This window comes from Macaca thibetana, chromosome 16 (genome assembly GCF_024542745.1).
Source record: "Macaca thibetana thibetana isolate TM-01 chromosome 16, ASM2454274v1, whole genome shotgun sequence".
NCBI lineage: Eukaryota > Metazoa > Chordata > Mammalia > Primates > Cercopithecidae > Macaca > Macaca thibetana.
The window spans coordinates 13,557,169-13,580,781 of NC_065593.1; the positions used below are offsets into that span (position 1 = coordinate 13,557,169).

General features: G+C 49.6%; 1 protein-coding gene across 4 annotated transcripts in view; it reads right to left on the reverse strand.

The window, feature by feature from the left end:
* Positions 1–23,613, reverse strand: part of DNAH2 (dynein axonemal heavy chain 2) — a 122,338-nt gene that overhangs the window by 28,950 nt on the left and 69,775 nt on the right. For all 4 annotated transcript variants that reach the window (XM_050765148.1, XM_050765147.1, XM_050765149.1 and 1 more), the window contains 22 exons: positions 20,102–20,320; positions 19,759–19,876; positions 19,413–19,549; positions 18,432–18,569; positions 18,185–18,343; positions 14,347–14,499; positions 14,071–14,162; positions 13,559–13,757; positions 13,209–13,433; positions 11,980–12,084; positions 9,994–10,182; positions 9,373–9,458; positions 9,104–9,234; positions 8,804–8,953; positions 8,305–8,472; positions 7,911–8,071; positions 7,401–7,540; positions 5,221–5,353; positions 4,955–5,094; positions 2,561–2,771; positions 1,949–2,065; positions 1,616–1,757 (listed from right to left, as the gene is read on the reverse strand). In XM_050765148.1, coding sequence (XP_050621105.1) covers positions 1,616–1,757; positions 1,949–2,065; positions 2,561–2,771; positions 4,955–5,094; positions 5,221–5,353; positions 7,401–7,540; positions 7,911–8,071; positions 8,305–8,472; positions 8,804–8,953; positions 9,104–9,234; positions 9,373–9,458; positions 9,994–10,182; positions 11,980–12,084; positions 13,209–13,433; positions 13,559–13,757; positions 14,071–14,162; positions 14,347–14,499; positions 18,185–18,343; positions 18,432–18,569; positions 19,413–19,549; positions 19,759–19,876; positions 20,102–20,320 — 3,313 coding nt within the window. The remainder of the gene's footprint in view (positions 1–1,615; positions 1,758–1,948; positions 2,066–2,560; positions 2,772–4,954; positions 5,095–5,220; positions 5,354–7,400; positions 7,541–7,910; positions 8,072–8,304; positions 8,473–8,803; positions 8,954–9,103; positions 9,235–9,372; positions 9,459–9,993; positions 10,183–11,979; positions 12,085–13,208; positions 13,434–13,558; positions 13,758–14,070; positions 14,163–14,346; positions 14,500–18,184; positions 18,344–18,431; positions 18,570–19,412; positions 19,550–19,758; positions 19,877–20,101; positions 20,321–23,613) is intronic.

A 23,613-nucleotide genomic window follows, 5' to 3' on the forward strand; every position in this document is an offset into this window, starting at 1 on the left:
GCACCTCTCAGCCCCCAAGGTCCTCCACAATATTCCCAGCTCCTCTCTCACCACTTACCTTGAACACTTAGCCAAGCCACCCTACACTTCACATTTTTTTCTCTCTGCTTTGCACTTTCTTCTAGGGCAGCAATCACCAAACCGAGACTGACAGGCTGTATTCTACTACAGGAACCCACAGCAGAGTAAACCACAAGAATGGAACACAGAGTCCTGGTTCCCATTTTCTGAATCTTGTTCCCCTCTGGGGGCCTGAGGGCATTCCTGCCCTTGGATGAAGCAATACATTCTTCTATCCTTTTTTTTTTTTTTTTTTTTTTGAGATGGAGTCTCGCTCTGTCGCCTAAGCTAGAGTGCAGGGGCGCGATTTTGGCTCACTGCAAGCTCCACCTCCCTGGTTGACGCCATTCTCCTGCCTCAGCCTCCCAAGTAGCTGGGACTACAGGGGCCCGCCACCACGCCCGGCTAATTTTTTTGTATTTTTTAGTAGAGACAGGGTTTCACCGCGTTAGCCAGGATGGGCTCCATCTCCTGACCTCGTGATCCGCCCGCCTCAGACTCCCAAAGTGCTGGGATTACAGGCCTGAGCCACTGCGCCTGGCCCATTCTTCTATCTTTAGGACAATTTTGTTTAATATACAGATGCTCCTGATAAGCCCATCATACATTGAAAATACAGTAAATAAAAAATGAATTTAATGTATCTAACCTACTGAACGTCATAATTTATCCAAGCCTAACTTAGATGTGCTTGGAGAGCTTACGTTAAGCCTACAGTTGGGCAAAATCATCTAACACAAAGTCCATTTTATAACAGTGTTGAGTATCTCATGTAATGTATTGAATACTGTACTGAAAGTGAAAAACAGAATGATTGTATGGGTACCATTGTAAAGATGAAAAATCTTAAGTCAAACCATTGTAAGCTGAATGTCAGTATTAAGATGAGCTGTTTTCTGTTACTTACAATCAAATAATCTTTTTCAAAATTTCATATTTAATAATTAAATTCTAAAAGTGATCAGAAATGTAGTTTTTTCTTTTTTTTTTTTTTAAGTTGAAAAGAAACAGGTAACTTTGTAAAAAGTCAGAAAATACCAGTAACAACTAAATCATCTTTTTTTTTTTTTTTTTTTTTTGGAGACAGGGTCTGGCTCTGTCACCCGGGCTAGAGTACAATGGCGCAATCACGGCTCACTGCAGCTTCTGCCTTGCGCGTTTAAACAATCCTCCTGCCTCAGCCTCCCAAGCAGCTGGGACTACAGGCATGCACCATCATGCCTGGCTAATTTTTGTATTTTCTTGTAGAGATGGGTTTTCATCATGTTGCCCAGGCTGGTTTCAAACTCCTGGGCTCAAGTGATCTGCCCACCTTGCCCTCCCAAAGCTTGGGATTACAGGCGTGAGCCACCACACCTGACCGGCAACCAAAGAACCTTAACTGACAGGTCTCCCTTCTACTAGGTTCTGTGCTCTCCTTTCTACTAGGCCCTGTGCTCTTGAGGGTCAGAACAGTGCCTCATCCATCCCTATCTTTCTGAGTGTCTGCTGCACAGCCGACAATCAATAAACACTGGGCGAGCGGAAATCATTTATTTCATGGTCTCTAGCTTACCTAGCTGCCTCTTGGCCTCTGCCCACGTGGGCTCGTTGCCTCGAAGAATCATAACTGCCTGCATCACTATCTCCACTTGGGCTGGGGGCCGTCCATAAGACTTGATCTCTCCTATATCCTTCTTGTTCAGAGACTCCAGGGCCTGGAGGAAAAAGGGATAAAGTGAGGGAGCAACTCAGCAGGTAAGACAGGACCTTATGGAGACAGAACTTAGCTGAGGTGCCACCTCTTCTTCCCATTTCCCCAGAGTCTTTGAGGACAAAGAAGGCTGGCCCATTCCCTTCCCTGGGGCCTCGAGCTCCTGGCTCCCATCCTTGCACCCGCTCCTGGTACCCGCATGGCCTCTTCCAGGGCAGGCAGGGCCTCTTCTAGATCTTTCTGGGCATTGTCAGCTAGTGCCTGACACTTGATTTCCTCAACTGCAATCTTTTCACTGTTGGCTGTTACGGCCTAGGGATGAAAAAAGGGCAAAGGATTTTTGTCTTTGCCTTGGGCAAAGGTGGGAGTGATGGTGTTGGTGGAAAAGATGAAAGAGAAAGCTAAATAATTTTTTTTTCTTTTTTTTTTGAGATGGAGTCTCACTCTTTCGCTCAGGCTGGAGTGCAGTGGTACAATCTCGGCTCACTGCAACCTCCTCCCCCAGGGTTTAAGCGATTCTCCTGCCTCAGCCTCCCGAGTAGCTGGGATTACAGGCGCCCTCCACCACGCCCAGCTAATCTTTGTATTTTTAGTACAGATGGGGTTTCACCATGTTGGCCAATTTGGTCTTGAACTCCTGACCTCAGGTGATCCACCTGCCTCAGCCTCCCAAAGTGCTGGGATTACAGGCGTGAGCCACTGCACCCAGTTACTAAAGAAAATTTAAGAAGGGGAACATGGGTTCCCTGATGCAGTAGCCACCACTGGTGGGAGTGAGGCACGGGGGGGTGGGGGTGGGCCCTCGACCTTCTGCTGCTCGTCCGCCTCCCGCTTCTGCTGCACAATGATGACCAGGTACTCCTCACACTGCTTCTGGAACTCGGCCACCTTCTTCTTGGCATCTTCCAGCTCCAACGACATCACTTGTACCTTTTCCCTAGTTTCATCAATCTTGAACAAGCCTGTCCGCAGCTTATTGGCTTGGTCCTGCAGCTCCTGCCGTTTTTCTCCCAGCAACCTGCGGGGGAGAATAGGACAGGGTGTGGAGAGGCGGGGCTTCCGGAAAGCCACCTTCCCCGTGTGTCTCAAGTCCACCTTCCTTTCTGTTGCCACCAATACTACCACCACCATCCTGGTCGGGATTCTATCATTTCCTGCCTGGGTCATCACCAACAGCTTCCTGAGGGCTCTTCTTGATTTCAGGCTCTCACTCCTCCAGTTTATTCTACACACCACTACCGGAATCAGCTTGTTAAATAGTCTCCATCACACCACCTCCCCTACATGAGAATCTTCCTCTGTTCCCCACTGTGGAACAGGCAGGTGGGCTGGCCCAGGGCAGGCAGCCGTCCCTCAGCTCCAGCCTGTTTTTTTCCCTGTGGGAATGAATGTGGGCCCAGTATTGCAACAATTTCCCTCTCTCTCTCTTTCTTTTTTTGTAGAGATGGCGTCTTGTTATGTTGCCCAGGCTGGTCTCAAACTCCTGACCTCAAGTGATCTTCCTACCTCGGCCTCCCAACGTGCTGGGATTACAGGCATGAGCCACTGCTTCTTTTCTTTTCTTTTCTTTGAGATGGAGTCTCACTCTGTTGCCCAGGCTGGAGTGCAGTGATGTGATCTCAGCTCACTGCAGCCTCCACCTCCCGGGTTCAAATGATTCTCCCGCCTCAGCCTCCCGAGTAGCTGGGATTACAGGCACCCGCCATCATGCCTGGCTAATTTTTGTATTTTTGTAGAGACAGGGTTTCACCATGTTGGCCAGGCTGTTCTTGAACTCCTGACCTCAAGTGATGTGCCCACCATGGCCTCCCAAAGTGCTGGGATTATAGGCGTGAGCCCCCACGCACAGCCTTATTTGTATCTTTTAAAATATCCTTTGCAATAAGTCAGCAATAGTAGGTGAAGTGTTTCCTGAGTTCTGTGAGCCACTGTAGCAAATTAACTGAACCTGATGAGGGGGTGGTAGGAACCCTCGAATTATAACCGGCCAGGCAGAAACACAGGTACAACACTGGGCTTTCGGTTAGCATCTGAAGCGGAGGGTGTCTTGTGGGACTGCGCCCTCCACCTGTGTGATCTGACTCTAACTCCAGGTAGATCGTTTCAGAATTGAATTATGTTACAGGACACCCAGCCAGTGTCCCCTGGAAAATCCCCACCACATCTGGTGTCCGAAGTGAAGTACAGCCAGCTTTCCGTATCCACATCCGTGGATTCAACCAACAGAGGATCAAAAATATTTGAAAAAAGTCCGGGCACGGTGGCTCACACCTGTAATCCCAGCACTTTGGGAGGCCGAGGCTGCTGGATCACCTGAGGTCAGGAGTTCAGGAACAGCCAGGCCAACATGGTGAAACCCTGTCTCTGCTAAACAAACAAACAAAAAAATTAGCTGGGCATGGTGGCGCGTGCCTGTAATCCCAGTTACTAGGGAGGCTGAGGCAGGAGAATCACTTGAACCTGGGAGGCAGAGGTTGCAGTGAGCCAAGACTGTGCCACTGCACTCCAGCCTGGGCAACAGAGCAAGACTCCTTCTAAAAAAAAAAAAAAATCTCGAAAAAAGTTGCATCTGCACTGAACATGTACAGACTTTTCCCTCTTTTCATTATTCCCTAAACAATACATATAACAACTATTTACATAGCATCTACATTGTATTAGGTATTGTAAGTAATCTAGAGAGGATTCAAAGTATATGGGAGGAACCTGCATAAGTTACATGCAAATACTCCATTCTATATCAGGGACTGGAGCATCTGTGGATTTTGCTATCCGTGGGAGGTCCTGGAACCAGTCCCCCACGGATGCTGAGGGCCTGTACTGTGTTGAGTGAAAGAGTAGGGAAAACACTTTGTTTTTTCTATCTCATACAGGTAGAAAGTCTAGAAGACATTAAAGGCAGACAGGAAAGGACTGGGTATATTATGGCAATGTTCCAGTTATATTATGGTGAGAAAAAGACACAGAAACTTCATGCCAGAAAATAAGGGCCAAGAGGGTGTGGAGAGGGGCTGAGGGGAACATAGCCAGAAGGTTCTGGAGACGGCCCCTCCCACGGGAAGCCCCAGCTCCCTCTTCCCAACTTCCTAGGCAGAACTGCGGCCTTTGTGTCTCTGCCCTTGCACATCAACTCATTTCACCCATTGCCCTCAGAAGACACGAGGCTCCCTGGCCCTGCACGTCCCCTGCCCTCCTTCATACTTTTTATATCCAGACACGAGTTCCAGGTAGTTGGTGGGTGTGACGTAGTTGTATCTCCGAAGTTCCAACAGCATCTTCTGGGAATACTGAGCTACTGACCAGTGCATAGTGACAAAGATCTGGGCCACCTTCCTGTGGATCTGAGGCCAGTGACACAGGATGAAAAGGCAGATGGAAATGGAAGTGGGAGAGAGGCCGGGGGTGCGATGAGAGGCGGGGAGGAGGGAGGCCGGGGGTGCGATGAGAGGTGGGGAGGAGGGGCTCACATTCTCCTGAGTTCCCAGGTCTACTCCTACGAGGTACTTCTCAGCCACCTCGAGCAGGGCCTCTTGGGGCCACTCTGAGAACCAGTTGATGGTTGTGCAGTTCACCAAGGCTGGGTACTGGCGGATCCAGTTCCTGGGAAGGGGTTTGGAGAGGCTGTAAATTCCGTGCACAGACACAGCCTCCAGGCACTGGCTTCCCCACACGCATCCACTCACTTTCTAGGAACCTAAAATGCCCCGTCCCCTTTCTCCTCTATCTCCTTGTCCAAATTCTGTTCCTTCAGAGCTAGTTCAGCAGAACATTTAGAAACAGGTTCTGGAGTCACAAAAACCTGGTTCTACACTTTCGAGGTGTGGATCTCCAGCCAGTATCTAAGCTCTTTGAATGCCAGTTTCCTCGTCTCTAAAATGGGAATAGTAATACATGCTGACTAGGGTGGTTGGGGGATTCAATGAGGTGTCACACGTGAAAAGTTCAGCATAGCGCCCGGCTGTGTTCACAAACATTATAAACAAAAGGGTAGGCTGGGCACTGGGGCTTGTGCCTGTAATCCCAGCACTTTGGGAGGCCAAGGCGGATGGATCCCTTGAGCCCAGGAGTTCAAAACCATCCTAGGCAAATGGCAAAACCGCATCTCTACAAAAAGTACAAAAATTAGCTGGCCATGGTGACATGCACTTTTAGTCCCAGCTACCGGAGAGGCTGAGGCAGGAGGATCACTTGAGCCTGGGAGATGGAGGTTGCAGTGAGCCGAGATGGCACCACTGTACTCCAGCCTGGGTGACAGAGCAAGACTAGCAAGACTTGGTCTCAAAAACATTTTTTTTTTGTTAAGGTAATCCAAATTGCTTCCCTGCAGAAGTTCTCTGCCCTCTTCCTAGTTTCTGATGCCCTTCAAAATCTAGTCATATCAAGAAAATGTGGTATAGACATACAAGATAATATTATTCAGCCTTAAAAAAAAGAAGGAAATCCTGACACATGCTACAACACGGATGAACCTTGAGGACACTACGCTAAGTGAAATAAGCAAGTCACAGAAAGACCAAGGCTAGCTGGGCGCGGTGCCTCACGCCTATAATCCCAGCACTTTGGGAGGTGGAGGCGAGTGGATCACTTGAGGTCAGGAGTTTGAGACTAGCCAAACCAACATGGTGAAACCCTGTCTCTACTAAAAATACGAAAATTAGCCAGACACGGTGGCAAGCACCTATAATCCTAGCTACTGGGAGGCTAAGGCACGAGGATCACTTGAACCTGGGAGGTGGAGGCTGCAGTGAGCCAAGATCACAGCATTGCACTCCAGCCTGGGCAACAGAGCGAGACTTCGTCTCAAACCAAAAAAGAAAGAAAGACAAATGCTGCATGGTTCCACCTATGTGAGGCATCTGAAGTCAGACTCATAGGGACAGCGGCTGGGGAGGGAATGGGGAGCAGTGGTTTCCTGGGTATGGAGTGCGGCCTCGGGAGCATGAGAAAGCTCTGGAGCTGTCACACAACAGTGTGAGTATACTTCACACGGCTGAACACTGCACTCAAACGGTTAAGATGATACATTTTGGTGTGTGTGTGTGTGTGTGTGCGTGTGTGTGTGTGTGCGTGTGTGTGTTTTGAACAGAGTTTCGCTCTGTCCTCCAGGCTGGAATGTAGTGGCGAGATCTTGGCTTACTGCAACCTCCGCTTCCCGGGTTCAAGCAATTCTCCTGCCTCAGCCTCCTGAGTAGCTGGGACCACAGGTGCCCCCACCACCATGCCCAGCTAATTGTATTTTTAGTAGAGACGGGGTTTCACCATGTTAGCTGGGATGGTCTCGATCTCCTGACCTCGTGATCTGCCTGCCTCGGCCTCCCAAAGTGTTGGGATTACAGGCGTGAGCCACTGTGCCTGACCTGTGAGTGTGTGTTTTTAACGACAATTAGATTTACAATGACAAAACAAAACCAAAAAGCCACTCACCAAAATAAACAAAAAATCTAGTTATACCAAGAGAGGACAGATGACTCCCATGTCCAGCAAAGAAGCTTCCTGAAATCGGGCACAGCCTACAGAAAGGAGATGGGCGAGGCGGGCAGAGGAGCCTGCTCTTATTCCTGACACTAATTTCCAGAAGGCACAGGAGGCCACAGCAGGGTGAGGGAGCACACAGAAGGGGCTGGGAGAAGAATGTCACAGAAGTCACCTGAAGGGATCCCCCACGGGGCTGAGGCAAAGCACGATGTGCAGGTTGTTCCGCACGCGTTCGATAAGGTAGGTGAAGAGGCTGTCCGATGACTCAGGCACCTGCTCCGCCCGGGCCTGGTCTATGATGTGCGACTGGATCTGGACAGAAGCCACCCAGGGTCAGAGGGCTGGTGTCTCCATGGCAGAATCAGCGGGGGCAGCAGGTCAGGCGGGGCTAACAAAGTGTTTCCCAGGCTGGACTTGAACTCCTGGCCTCAAACCATCCTCCCACCTCAGCACCTCCCACCCCCGAGTAGCTGGGACTACAGGCTCCAGCCACTGTGCCTGGCTCTGAAGCATGGGTTTTAAAGCAGCTCTGCCCAGGATCCCTGGAGGGGACCTTCCACCTTACAGGGCTGAGGTGGGCAGTGGGGGTGCTCCAGGGGCACATTCTGGGAGCTGTGGTCCTTCTGGGGTCAGCTACGCCGGCGGAAGAAGCGCCTGGTCGAGGGTGTGGAAGGAATCCTACCTCTTCAAATTCATCAGGCTTGTAGAGATTGGGCACCTCGCCTGAGCTGAGGATGTTGTTGATGTCCTCTAGGAAGGACTCATCAGCTATTTGGGTGTCCACAAAAAGGAAGGACGTGGTCTTGAGCTCCACCCCAGCCTGACGATACAGACGCTTGATATCTGGCCGGGGGAGGGAAGGAGGACGAACTCACTGCAAATTCCCCGTCCTGGGCTTGATTCCTTTTCTGAGATTTAGGAACCCTCCCCGCGCCGCAGCATACACGCAACACCATCCTACACTCAACACAGGCCGGGCACATCTGCCCATCTGGCTGCCATCTCTCCTCTCTTATCACTGCAGGAATGTACGCATCTGATCTTTCATTCCTACCGTTTCAGAAACCCAGCCGTACCATCTCGGAACTCCTGCTTCCGATAATGTTTGGTGACCTCGATCTGGAAGGTGGTGTAGTCGCAGATGGATGAAGCCAGGCGGGCCAGACTCTGGCGTCCACTGCCCCCGATGCCCACGAGGAGCATGTTGCCCCGAGGCTGTCCAATGACCCGCACGATCCGTGTGACTGGGGGTGGGGTGGGTGTGAGGGTAATGAGTTGGCTGAGTAAACTCAGGGGACCTCCAGGCCCTAGGCTAGGGATTGGGGTCCCTGAAACTGAAGCAGAGGAACCAAGAGGTATGAGAAGAAGTTGGTGCCCAAGGCCCAGGAGGCAATTCAACTTTTAACCTCCACCTTCTCTGTTAAACACACGCTGCCACACCCAGGGCATCTGCGGCCAGGGAGAAAGGCAGCTTCTGGAACTTGATTTGGGAGACCTGGGAAGGGACCCCTATTTCCTTAGACATACCCCATCACTGAGATGATGGGGAAGGGGGTGGGACTGGCAGGCGCTCACTGTGCTCAATAGCCTCTCGGAAGAGCACCAGCTGCATGGGCACCACAGAGGGTGACAGGTTATACTCATTCAGAGCCGTCTCCATGACTGTCTTCAGCACTGTCAGATCTGTGAGGTCTTCGTACACCTTGGGCTCCTTCAGGAAATCCCCTGAGCCATGGGAAGAGGGGATCAGAGGCACAAACGCCTGGTCTGCCTCCCCGCCGCAGGGCTCCACATTTCAGACTCCATGTCCTGACTCCTTCTAGCCCCGATGTCCTAAGAGTGTCAAGCCCAAGGTCATCACAGCTCCCAGCTCACCAAAGATAGGAGGACGCTTGCTGGGACAGAGATGATGAAATGTGAGGTCAAAGAAGGAGCCGAGCTTGTCGTTTATGATGCCCATGAAGGCTTCTGTGTCTGCCGCATCCACCAGCCGGTCAGAGAAGACTCTGTGGGCAGGGAACTGGCATGAGATCTGGGAATAAAGAGGAGAATGGCCTGGGGAAGGCAGTGTCAGGCTGGGAGCAAAGTGGGGGTGGGAGCAAGGCTGAGGAAACCTGCGTCTGGTCAGGGCACATGCATGTCACCTGAAACATTCATGGATCCAGAGCCGTGTGATGCTGGACTTGGTATCATGGAAGTCCTTGTTGGCTCTAAGCATGCCCTGGAACACCTGGGAAGAGGACGGACTGTTGGGACCAGGGAGCAAAAAGATTCCCTCCGGAAGTTTTTTGTTTTGGTTTTGGTTTTGGTTTTTTGGGACAGTCTCACTCTGTCTCCAAGGCTGAACTGCAGTGGTGCAATCTCAGCTCACTGCAACCTCTGCCTCCCAGGCTCAAGCAATTCTCCTGCCTCAGCCTCCCATGTAACTGGGACTACAGGCACACGCCACCACGCCCAGCTAATTTTATATATATATATATATTTTTTTAATAGAGACAGGATTTCGCCATGTTGGCCAGGCTCTGGTCTTGAACTCCTAACCTCAGGTGATCTGCCTGCATTGGCCTCCCAAAGTGCTGGAATTACAGGTGTGAGCCACCGCACGTGGCCCAGAAGTTTTAAAGGTAAAGCCAGGGAACGCGGCACTTCAGGATGGGGGTGACTTTTGGTGCGCATGCTATTGAGTGTTAAAGCTTAGTCTGAGAAGAGAATGCCTCCGCGGAGGCTGGGCCAAGCAGAAGGGGCAAGGTCAGGCCGAGAGTCACCTTGGAGATATCTCGAAGGTTGAAGAGGTAATGGATCTTGGTGGGCGTGGGCAGGAAGCGCTGTACCACGGTGTTGTACATGTCCAGGGTGGCCTCTGTCACCACGTTCCCAATGGGCTTCACCTCTTCCTCAAAGTCCTGAAGCTTCTGATTGATCATGGTGCCAAATATGCGGATGATCTGGGACTCCTAGAAATAGGCCCTGGCTCACTCTCCAGGGCTCCTGGCCTTCTAGCCAGGAAGGAAGCCAATAAAGAGCTTGGCTCATGGCAGAATTTAAGGGGGCGTCAAAAAAAATCCTAAACTCAGAAATAAGACAAATGATAAATACTATTTTAACACTATATATATAGTGTTGTATGTATTATACATACTATATATTTATACATTTTTATTTATTTATTCATATATATACTGCAACTTCTGCCTCATGGGTTCAAGCAATTCTCTGCCTGAGCTTCCCAAGTAGCTGGGATTACCGGTACCTGCCACCACGCCTGGCTAATTTTTTGTATTTTTAGTAGAGACAGGGTTTCTCCATGGTGGTCAGGCTGATCTCGAACTCCCAACCTCAGGTGATCCACCTGCTTTGGCCTCCCAAAGTGCTGAGATTACAGGCGTGAGCCACTGTGCCCAGCCTTAACACTATATATATACTTTTTTTTTTTTTTTGAGACAGAGTCTCAGACTGTTTTCAAAGCTGGTGTCCAATGGTGAGATCATGGTTCACTGCAGCCTCGACCTCCTGGGCTCAAGCAATCCTCCCACCTCAGCCTCTCAAGTAGCTGGGACTACAGGTGTGCACCACCATACCTGGCTAATTTTTGTATTTTTTTGTAGAGACAGGGTTCCCCATGTTGCTCAGGCTGATATCAAACTCCTGGGCTCAAGTGATCCACCTGCCTCAGCCTCCCAAAGTACTGGGATTACAGCTGGGAGCCACCGTGCCTGGCCAACACAGTATTTAAAAACAAAAATGAATGCAAAATATTCACGATGAACAAACACTAACGTTTAAAATAGAGACCAGATGTGGATTACTGATTTCTCGTTTCCCCTTAGGCTCCAATATGGCTCAGCACTGCACTCTACTGATTTTGTATTTATTCAAAATGGTGGTATTTTGGTCATCATAAATTATTGGCATTAATTTTAATTTTAAAAAAATATTGCATTACTACAGATTCACCAGTACTAGTGGCCAAGCCTCCATACCTTCCCTGTTCCCCTGGGATCCCTTGGCCCCACATACTTCTCCAGTTCTCCTTCCCACTCCATAGGATCAATAAAATGTTCCAGACAGGGAAAAAAAAATGTGAGGCCAAGTGTGGTGGGAGGCTAAGGTGGGCGGATCTCTCGAGTCTAGGAGTTTGAGACCAGACTGGGCAACATGATGAAACTCTGTCTCTACTGAAAATACAAGAATTAGCCGGGCGTGGTGGCGGGCGCCTGCAGTCCCAGCTACTCTGGAGGCTGAGGCAGGAGAATCACTTGAACCTGGGAAGTGGAGGCCGCAGTGAGCTGAGATCATGCCACTGCACTCCAGCCTGGGGTGCGACAGAGTGAGACCCTGTCTCAAAAAAAAAAAAAAAAAGGAAGTGTGAACATGTTATTTCTCTTGATTGCAGAGTCTTTGGGTGCCCCCTTAAATTCTGCACTGAGATGAGTGACTCACTGGCCTGGCTCTAATCCTGACACTGCTGCGGGCTTTGTAGGATCTACCTTCCTTAGTCTACTTGGGCTTCACCGTGTTCTCTGCCCACCAGGACTACAAGGCTTCCTTGTCCACAGTCAGGAAGGTGCGCTTCCATCCCGTAGCTCTCCTAGCTCAGGAGCCGGCACAGGTCCTATGGATCATCCCAGCTTCCTGTGTGGAGCTCTGCTTGGGGTGCCTCGGCCCCCTGGGATCTGGCCCCTGCTTCTCTGGGACAGAGACATTTCACCTCCTACCCTCCCCTCGTCCTGCAGCCCCCATGAGGTCCTCACTGTGGGGAAGGTCATGTTGATAATGTTGAAGCGACTCTGTAGCCTTGGGGAGATGACAGTCCGTCCACCCCCAGGGGGGCCCATGGCAGCCATCAGGAACATTTCCTAGACAGCGGCGACAAGGCGGGCAGAGAGGCAGGAGGGGAGCGGGCAAGAGAGGCAGCGACACAGGCCGGGTGAAAAGGAGTGGGAGGAAAACAGTGCGAGGAGGGACGAAGGGGAAGAGGAAGCGGGACACAGCGGGTAGAGAGGAACATGGAGCGGCAGAGCAGGGGGAGGGGAAGAGAAGAAAGGGACATGGGAAACTTGTTTTAGAACCAGGAATGCATTGGTCTGTATTTCATCCTTATAATCTATGTACCCAAATGAGAAAATACAGGTAAGTAAAAAAACATTTGTGTCTTCTAGACTTTCTCTTTTTCTTCTTTTAAAATTGTACATATCTATACACGTGGTGTGTGTGTTCTCTCTCAAACACATGTGAATATATCACTAGCCGAGTTTTTGGCCCAGAGTGCCAGATATACACACACACAACCCCAGAAGCCAGGCCGCAATGGCCACTGATTAAAGAGAAGCAGCCAGGTGCAGTGGCTCAGGCCTGTAATGCCAACACTTTGGGAGGCCAAGGTAGGAGGATCTCTTGAGCCCAGGAGTTTAAGACCAGCCTGGGCAACACATGGAGACCTTGTGTCCACTAAAAATCATAAAATTAACCTGTCACTCCAGCCTTGGCAACAGAGCAAGACACTGTCTAAAAAAAAAAGAAAAGAAAAAGAAAAAAAGAAAGAAAGAAAGAAAGAAAGAAAGAAAGAAAGAAAGAAAGAAAGAAAGAAAGAAAGGAAGGAAGGAAGGAAGGAAGGAAGGAAGGAAGGAAGGAAGGAAGGAAGGAAGGAAGGAAGGAAGGAGGAAGGAAGGAAGGAAGGAGGAAGGAGGAAGGAAGGAAGGAAGAAGGAAGGAAGGAAGGAAGGAAGGAAGGAAGGAAGGAAGGAAGGAAGGAAGGAAGGAAGGAAACAGTATGCTCAGAATCCCACAAAGGAGGCAGGACTGAGGGAGGACGCCTGGCTCATGAGTGAGGAGCCAAGAACTGCTGTCATGGAGACAGGACGCTCCTGTGTGGGAAGGAATCCAGGATGACAGGACCATAGCCTGGGGCCCCAGTGGGGTGGGGACTGAGCCTATCCCAGAAGGGAGCAGAGGCCGGAAGAACAGACTCTCGGGAGGCTTACTCGAATGTACTTGATGGTCTGCTTCGAACGGTCATACCAAAAGCCATAGTCAATCCAGAGGCGGATCAGCTCCAGAGGTGGCTGGGACCCAAACATGTCCTTAGCGGGCATATTTAGGTCATCCATAAAGGTGATCATGCTTTTGCCCCCGAATGGCACGTAGACACCCTTGGTTCGCTTCTCAACCCTGCTCTCAATGATGCTCTGCACATTATTGGATGTGGTCTGGTGAAAAGGTACCGAATGAATGTGTGGGTCTCCTGAGAGAAATATGGGCTTAGAGAGGAGGGTCAAGCAGGCACTTGGATCCCAGGGGAGCCGGCAGCCTGGCTCCTGGGTCCCCGACACACCTGTGCGGACATGTTGACAACGAGCACCGACCACTGGCTGGAGGGCAGGGACTGCAGAACGCTCTGGGCGATGGAGGTCTTCCCAGTCCCCACGGGACCCACCAGCAGAACGGGATTCTGGTTGGCCACCAAGGTGCTCACCAGGTAGTTGTAGCGCACAGTGTCGACGGTGGGCACCATGATCTTATAGAAGGGGGCGCTAGGGAAGAGCAGGGACCGGCTCTCAAGGGCCACCCGCCCACTCCTTTCCAACTCCCACTTCCTTTCCCTCCACGTCACCACTGTCTCATCACCACCCTGCCCTCCTGTGGGGCCTGGGGATCATGCACTCCCCTCAAAGACCCCGTCCCAAGTCTTCTAGGTCCCGCTTCCTCTCCTCAGGAGGCAGCCCTTCCCTGGAACCCGCCTTCTCCTTCCTATCGCTCATTTTTGCTTCTAGGCCCCATCTCTCTTGCCACATCCCCCAGCTACCACTGGCCCATGCCCTCCTCACACTCAGGCCCAGCTCTCACTTTGGAGGGTAGCGCCAACTCTTAGGGAGCTTGTCCTCAAATGACGTCCAACTCCGCATTTTGGGGTCCACAAAATACTCATACACCGTGTCCTAAGGAGGGCATGTAGGTCAGGTTACCAAAGCCTTCCTTGAGCCTTCTCCAGCCCAGAGAACGGGCCCCAGACCACCGGGTGGAAGAAAGAGAGAGAGAGAGAGCAAAGCAGAGCCCGAGATTGGGGATGCCAATGGGTTCTGGAAAAACAGGGCGAATAGGACAGCTGGGTGTGTGCCCAACCTTATTGGGAAAGGAGCCCTCGATCTCTCGGAGGTAGCTGTCAATCTTCTTGCGGCCCTCTTCATCCACAGAGGCACACACAGACCAGATCATGCTGAACACAAATGTCATCTCTACCATGGTGACACAGTTCTCGCCGTCAGCTGAGTTCACCTGGGTGGAGGATGAGAAGAGGAAATAACCCGCCTGTAAGAGGCCAGGGGTCCATCTGGCAGACTCATGACACTGGAAGGTGGAAAGGCTGGGTCTTCCTCCCTTCCTGGCTCTATCTGGAAAATCGCACGGTTTTCCAAATGTGCGTGTTTATCTACAACCTGCTGAAAGACTGAGACAAACCTGAAATTTCTTACAGCTCAGCAGTTGCCCTGAGCTTCCTCACTGCTAACTCATAAAGACGCAGCCATCATCCGGCCACAACAGGCCTGCCCTGGAAAAGCACCCATGGGTGCTCAGGAGACAGGTTCAGGAACATTCATGGTGACTTGTTTGTGATTGCAAAACACTGGAGATGACCTAAACGTTCACCAGTAGAGCAGTGGAAAAATAACATGTAGTGTTCTACCATGGAATAGTATATAGCAGTTAAAGCAATGAAATGAATCTACATGTAGTCATACAGAACTCGAAAACATATTGTTAATTTAACGGACATGTTGCAGTATATAGCATGATATAGTTAAAAAAAAATACCACATTTTCGGTCAGGTACAGTGGCTCATGCTTGTAATTCCAGCACTTAGGGAAGCAGAGCTGGGTGGATCACCTGAGGTCAGGAGTTCGAGACCAGCCTGGCCAACATGGTGAAACCCCGTCTCTACTAAAGATACAAAAATTAGCTGGGCGTGGTGGCCCCTGTTAATCCCAGCTACTCAGGAGGCTGAGGTGGGAGAATCGCTTGAACCCAGGAGGTGGAGGTTGCAGTGAGCCAAAATGGCACCACTGCGCTCTAGCCCGGGCAGCAAGAGTGAAACTCCGTCTCCAAAAAAAAGAAAAAAAAACATTTTCTATGGATATCCATGGGGTTATATGTAAAGGCGTACCTTTAAAAAGGCCTAGGCCAGATACGGTGGTGGCTCATGCCTATAATCCCAGCACCTTGGGAAGCTGAGGTGGGATTATTGCTTGAGGCCAGGAGTGCGAGACCAGCCTGAACAACATAGTGAAACTTGTCTCAACCAAAAAAAAAAAAAACAAAACAGCCAGGCATGATGGTGTGCATCTGTAACCTCAGCTACTCAGGGGACTGAGGTGGGAGGATCACTTGAGCCCAGGATGTTGAGGCTGCAGTGAGCCCTGATCATGCCATTCCAGCCTTGGTAACAGAGCAAGACCCTGTCTCTAAAAAAAAAAAAAAAAAAAAAAAAAAAAAAAAATTAAAAAAGAGGTCTGGAATGACATACACAAACATACTACGGTAGTTACTTGTGTGCAGTAAGGAGCAGATCAGGACTGGGAGGAGAGAGAGGAACAAAAAGGACTTTAGTTTTATATGAAAAATTATTATTTTCAGAAAGGGAACTTGATTCAACAATTATCTGTGTAATTAAAAATTAAAATATAAAACGTGGCCTGGTGCGGTAGCTTGTGCCTGTAGTCCTAGCACTTTGGGAGGCCGAGGCAGGAGGATTACTTGAGTCCAGGAGTTTGAGACCAGCCTGGGCAACACAGTGAGACCCCGTCTCTAGAAATAATCAAAAATTAGCTGGGTGTGATGGTGCACGCCTGCGGTCCCAGCTACTCGGGAGACAGGAGAATTGTTTGAGCCCAGTAAGTTGAGGCTGCAGTGAGCCGAGATCACACCACAGCACTTGGCTTGGGCAGCAGAGTGAGACCCTATCTCCAAAAAGATAAAATGTAAAATGTACCAACTTGATAATGGAAGGAGCATATTCAGAGCCCGTGCTCTCAACCCACTGCCCAGGGGGCACGTGACAGGTGTCTTTCTTCTGATTGGGCGCATGGAGCACATGGGGCCATCCCGACTCTGTCGGGCCTCTTGGAGACCATGACCAACCTGGCATCCTTCAAACCTGGCATCCTTCAAACCATCCCTGGCCTACTATGCAAAGCAGACACAGGCCCATGGGCAGAGGGCGCTTGAGGATGGGTTGTGACGTAAGACACCTGGGACCACAGATAACGTGCTACACTTGGTGCCCTCCAATCCAGGATACTGATCTTGGGCTTAGAGAGTAATCCTGGCCGGGCGCGGTGACTCACGCCTGTAATCCCAGCACTTTGGGAGGCCGAGGCGGGCGGATCACAAGGTCAGGAGATCGAGACCATCCTGGCTAACACGGTGAAACCCCGCCTCTACTAAACATACAAAAAATTAGCCGAGCGTGGTGGCGGGTGCCTGTAGTCCCAGCTACTCGGGAGGCCAAGGCAGGAGAATGGTGTGAACCCGGGAGGCGGAGCTTGCAGTGAGCCGAGATCGCGCCACTGCACTCTAGCCTGGGCGACAGAGCGAGACTCCGTCTCAAAAAAAAAAAAAAAAAATCAGTTGTCTGCCATTTTCAGTCCAGAATCCTTAGTCTGCGCTTCCGGCTCCTCTCAGCATACAACACATCTCACCATCCTCATGGTCCAGCCCTCTCCTCAGGGTCTCTGCCACACTGAAGAGCATCTGCACACAAACACCACCCACCATATCCGGCTACAGACCACTAGCTAGGCCCACCCCGCCAGGCCTGACCCCTGTGTGTCTGCACTTCTGCAGAGGCCACTCTTGCCCTCTGCTCACCCAGGAAGCCTCCCCTACCCAGCCCGTCCTTCTTGGCACCTGTGTGCCATTGATACTCGTAACTGCCCTCTGCCCACACGGTACCTGGCAAGTCCATCTACAGTTTTTTGGTTTTGTTTTTGTTTTTTTGAGATGGAGTCTTGCTCTGCCTTGCCCAGGCTGGAGTGCAGTGGTGCAGTCTCGGCTCACTGCAGCCTCCGCCTCCTGGGTTCAAGCGATTGTCCTGCCTCAGCCTCCCAAGTAGCTGGGACTACAGGTGTGTGCCACCACACCCGGTTAAGTTTGTATTTTTAGTAGAGATAGGGTTTCACCATGTGGGCCAGGCTGGTCTCGAATTCCTGACCTTCCATGATCCACCCACCTCGGCCTCCCAAAGTGCTGAGATTACAGACATGAACCACCGTACCTGGCCCCATCTACATATTTTTAATTTACATTAACTGTACAAGGAATGACATATGTTCCTATAGATCTTAATTGTTGTTGATGACGTATTAATAGTTTAATTACCTGGCAACATCTTTAAAAACAATACAAACCATTTATAGGCAGTGATTAAAGCTCAACAGAAGATATCAAATTTTGGTCCTTCTAAACTGAGCACAATTTTTCTTAAATATCAATTAATCTGAAATGTTTACAAAGTCCTCTCATCAGAATAGTCTGAAAGCGTCTTCAAGGAGAAATGGTGTCCCAGGGCCTCATCTACGCCAAAACTTATATTTATATTTTGAAGGGCTGGAGAAGTCAGGAGCAGAATGAGCTATTTTCAGCTCCCAAAGCATGGGTGGGAAATTATAGCGAGACCCCATTGTGTACATATTCAACTCAGAACCCCTAGTCGGACCTTTCAGCTCAACACACATGTGCACACACACATATGCAGACACACATGTGCACACACACAGATGTGCACACACACATGCACACACACACCCCTCACTGCCTCCATGGTCATTGAGGCCTCCCCCTGGAGTCTCTGCTCCACTCAAGCCTGGCGTTCAACCTGTCTCAGACACACCGTTTCCCAGAAGTTGTCCTGGTGAGACTGTGAGCCCTCCCTACCCCTGCCCGTGGTCTGTGTCCTCCCCTTACCCCATTCTCTGGCGTGGCCAGGGCCGAGTACAGCTTGCAGAGGGAGATGATACCACTGTACTCGGGCAGGGGCACCAGCTCCTTGCAGTTGTCCTTCTTAAAGGCCAGCATCTTGTTGATGAACTTTTCGAACATGCGTTGAAGGGGCTCCACCTCAGCCTGGAGTTGAATAAGAAGGGAGTCTTCATTCACCCTGGTGTCCTGGAGCCACACTGGTTACTTTCCCTCTCCTTAGTTCCCTTCATACCTTTGGCCTCTTCTCCAGCCACGACTGAACATAGGGCTTCCAGCCCAGGTCAGCATAGTCAGTGTAGACCATCCCGCAGCGGGATACGGTGGCTGGAGAGGCCACTGCCAGGTTCTCCACTTCGAACAGAAGAGACACCTAAGGACATACGCTTGTCAGAACTTCATCTCTCTCTGCATCCCCCACCTTCAGGAATAATAAAATACCCAGAACTCGGATGCTACAAGTTCAAAAACGATTTGCTTTTTTTTTTTTTTTTTTTTTTTTTTTTTTTGAGACAGAGTCTTGCTCTGTCACCCAAGCTGGAGTGCAGTGGCATGATCTTGGCTCACTGCAACCTCTGCCTCTCAGGTTCAAGCAATCCTCCCACCTCGGTCTCCAGAGTACCTGGGACTAAAGGTGCACAACACCACACCCAGCTAACTTTTATATTTTTTAGTAGAGACGGGGTTTCACCCTGTTGGCCAGGCCGGTCTTAAACTCCTGACCTCAAGTGATCTGCCCACCTTGACCTCCCTCCCAAAGTGCTTGGATTACAGGCATGAGCTACCCAGCCCAGTCCAGTTTGCTTTAAAAGAAACTAGAGCTTATTCAAGGTTGTCCTTATGAAAACTCACTCTCTTGCTCGCATTGTTGGAGTGGGTGGAAAAGGGTGTGCTTGCCAGTCCATGAATTCATACCCCTGGGTGCATAAATGAGGGTCCTGCCTCATGCGTCCATGGGAATGAGCTGAGGAGGGCCGCCCGAGCCTACACAGTGCTTACGACACAGAGTGTTTTTCTTATCATTGTTCTCAACAGCCATGGTAGGCAAAGCATTTTTTCTTCAGCTGCAGGTTTCCCTGAATCCAGGCATCCTCCCTTCAGCTCTCTCCCGCAGAACCTGCCCTGCTCTGAGATTCCTGGCTGTCCTCCCCAGCCCCGGCCCATGCCCTCCGGTGCCTGCCTCTGCAAGCCCTCGGGAGTCAGCCACATCCCTGACCTGCTCGGGCATCGCAATGCGCTCGCCATTGATGAGGGTCAACACCTTGTTATCATCCATGACGGAGTTCATGCTCTCGATCCACAGCGTGTCCACGGGGCCGTCGAACAGGATCCACTTCTCATCAGGTTTCTCATCTGAGTGGATGGTGGGTGATGAGGAAACCAGGGAGCCACTCACCTTGCGCCCTCCGCTCACACTCCTCGGAGATGCAAGCCTACGCATCCTTGTACTTCACCATTCTCCAGGCATTTCTCCACCAACTTGGAAATTCCTATCCCCAGACTCCCTGCCTCCTTAGGAGACTCAGGCGTCTGCTCTCCACACCCCACGATCCTTTGGATACCTGCACATGCTGTCCGCATGACACTGGACAAGATGCCATCTGTCCATTCATTGCTGCTGAGGTCATATTCCCCGTACAGTTCCCCTAGAGACAATGCCTTGGGGTTCAAAGGGAACTCCTGAAAATGACACCAGAAGGGGTTTTAGCTGCTGATAGACAAAAACCCCCCTTTATTTCCAGACCCCTCTTAGGTGCGTGCATTTGCCCCTTCTCTCATCGCTCCAGGCCTCCGTGGACCCAGTACAGCCCTCCTGGCCTTGCAAGGTTCTCCCTGGCCCCCACCCTCCACTGTCTTTTTACTACTCAAGTCTCTGCCACTGACTCCACTGTCCCAGCCCCGTACTCTAACAATGTTGAAGTTAGGGTCTCCAGCGCGGCACAGAGAGGACAGGGAGGCCTGCAGGATGCGCCATGAGGCCGTCTTGCCACTGCCCGTGCAGCCCACAATCATGGTGGAGTGGCGGGAGTTCTTGGTTTCATACAACTGGAAAACCTTGGTGAGAGTGAACGGCGTGCTTTGCAGGCCCATGTCTCGAATCTCCTGCTCAACGGTCTCCCGCAGCTGAGGGAAGGGAAAACACAACAAGCAGAAGAAAAAAGGATGAGGCCTTTAAAGGGCTTTCAAAATCTCCCCAATGCCAGAGAGAATATGTTCAAAACTGTTAAAAATGGGCCCTCTGCACTCTGGCTCTGTTCACTCACTGGGAAGCTGGCCCATTGCAGAGTTGAAAGACTGGGCTCTGGAGTCGGCCAGGCTGGTTCCCCAGCTCTCAGCTATGTGATCCTGGGTAAGTTACTTCTCCACGCCTCAGTTTCCTCATTGGCACAATGTCTTACATGTAGCTCTACACCCTTTTTATGATTCAGCAAATATTTATTAAGCCTCTACAATGTATGCCAAGTACTGTGCTTGCCAGTTGCCAGGGATACGGCTTGGGACAAAATAGATTTCGTCCTATTGCAGAGCTCACAGTTTGGTGGAAGAGCCCAATTAATGTTAAAGACATTATTACCTAAGTTAAAAAGTAATGCTTGGGCTGGGCGTGGTGGCTCACACCTGTAATCCTAGCACTTTGGGAGGTCGAGGCGGGCGGATCACGAGGTCAGGAGATCAAGACCATCCTGGCTAACACGTTGAAACCCCGTCTCTACTAAAAATACAAAAAATTAGCCAGGCATGGTGGTGGGTGCCTGTAGTCCCAGCTACTTGGGAGGCTGAGGCAGGAGAATGGCGTGAACCCGGGAGGTGGAGCTTGCAGTGAGCCGAGACTGTGCCACTGCACTCCAGCCTGGGCGACAGAGCAAGACTCCATCTCGGGGGAAAAAAAAAAAAAGTAATGCTTGAAGAACCATGACCTAGTAGATCGGCCCCAGAATAGTGTGCCATTTTAAAACACACAGCTCATGTAGCCAAATAATTTCAAATAGATGCAAGATCGTTACTTGTACTAACAGGCCTCACCAATTTCACTTCCTTCCACTATCTGAGAAGTTTTATTAGTATGTTTTCTGTGTGCACATGTGTTTAGTGTCCTAAAGAAGTTTAATGTCACATTTTCTATTTATTCGGTTAAAAAATATTCTCAGCGGCCGGGCGCGGTGGCTCAAGCCTGTAATCCCAGCACTTTGGGAGGCCGAGACGGGCGGATCACGAGGTCAGGAGATCAAGACCATCCTGGCTAACACAGTGAAACCCCGTCTCTACTAAAAATACAAAAACTTAGCCGGGTGAGGTGGCAGGCGCCTGTAGTCCCAGCTACTCGGGAGGCTGAGGCAGGAGAATGGCGTAAACCCGGGAGGCGGAGCTTGCAGTGAGCTGAGATCCGGCCACTGCACTCCAGCCTGGGTGACAGAGCAAGACTCCGTCTCAAAAAAAAAAAAAAAAATATTCTCAGCTAGGTGCGGTGGCTCAGGACTATAATCCCAACACTTTGGGAGGCTGAGGCGGGCAGATCACCTGAGGTCAGGAGTTCGAGACCAGCCTGGCCAACATGACGAAACCCCGTCTCTACTAAAAATACAAAAAATTAGCCGGGCGTGGTGGCGGGCGCCTCTAGTCCCAGCTACTCAGGAGGCTGAGGCATGAGAATCGCTTGAACCTGGGAGGCGGAGGTTGCAGTGAGCTGAGATCATGCCACTGTACTCCAGCCTGGGCAACAGAGCAAAACTCCATCTAAAAAAAAAAAAAAAAAACCTCTAATTTCTTCTTTGATCCATTAGTTATTTAGAATTGTATTGCCAAATTTCCAAACATTTGGGCTTTTACAAATTCTATTTTGTCGCTGTCTGTTAAAAGCATTCAAATGCACCTCTATGGATTTTTTGGTCTGTTTGCATTATCAGTTTCTGAAAGAAGTAAGTCAAGATCTCCCACCAGGGCTGTGGATTTATGTGTTTCTCCTACGGTTCTGTCCATTTTCTTTTATGGATTTTGTAGCTATATTATTTAGTGCATACAGATTTAGAACTGTTATAACTTTCTGTGCATTGATCCTTTTATCATTATGAAATGTCACCCTTTACCTTTACTATTGCTTCTTGCCATAAAGTCTACTCTGCCTGTAGAGTTATCATTGTGATCAGAAAATGTGGTATGAATATCTTCCTTTGACATTTTTGAGGCAAATTTATGGCCTTTACATAGTCATCAATTTTCCTTTTCCTACATGGTCCAACAATTTTCTATGTGTGCTTGAAAAATATGGTTATGTTTCAATTATTTTATCTTATTTTATTTTATTTTATTTTATTTTATTTTATTTTATCGAGTTCTCACTCTGTCAGCCAGGCTGGAGTGCAGCGGTACAGTCACGGCTCACTGCAGCCTCAAAGTCGTGACCTCAGGTAATCCTCCCACCTTGGCCTCCCAAAGTCCTGGGACTACAGACATGAGCCACTATGCCTGGCTGATTCTCCAATTATTGAGACCAGTTTGTATAGATATCTATTAAATAATGATTGTTGATTGTGTTCTTCAAATCTTCTATATCCTGATTTTTAGTCTGTTTGATTTATCAATTAAGAGATATCAAGCTTTCCACTATGATAGATTTGTCCATTTCTCCTTGTAATTGTGCAAAATTAGCTCTACTTATTTTGAGGCTGTATTATTAGGTGCACCAAAATTTAGAATTGTTATACCTTTCTGATGAGTTGAATCCTTTATTATTATGAAATGGTCCTCTATTTCTAGCAGTGCTTTTTAGCTCAAAATCTGTTGTCCCATATTGCTACCCTAGCTTTCTTTGGTTAGTATTTACTAATACTAATTATTTACTAATGCTAATCATATAATAGAAAAAACATCTTTTTCTGTTCTTTGACTTTCAGCCCTTTGTCATTAAACTTTAGGTGGGTCTCTTGTAAACACTATGAAGTATCAGTAAAACAATGTATGATTACTTTTCCTTTCTTGGGCAACTTTTTTGTTTTCCCTAGGATCTAATAATTTCTGTGATGTTTGTTTGCTTAGGTTTTTTTTTTTTTTGGACACAGGTCTCACTCTGTCACCCAGGCTGGAGTGCAGTGGCACAATCTCAACCACTGCAGCCTCCAACTCCTGGGCTCAAACAATCCTCCTGCCTCAGCCCCCTCCAAGTAGCTGAGACTACAGGCACGAGCCATTATATCTGGCTCATTTTTGTATTTTTTGTAGAGATGGGGTTTCACCATGTTGCCCAGGCTGGTCTCAAACTCCTGACCTCAAGTGATCCACCCGCCTACGCCTCCCAAAGTGCTAGGATCACACATGTGAGCCACCATGTCTGGTCTGTTTGCTTAGGTGTGTTTTTTTCTTTTTTTTTTTTTTTTTTTTGCTCCCATATTTGCTTAGTTTTTAATGTGCTTATCTCTAAC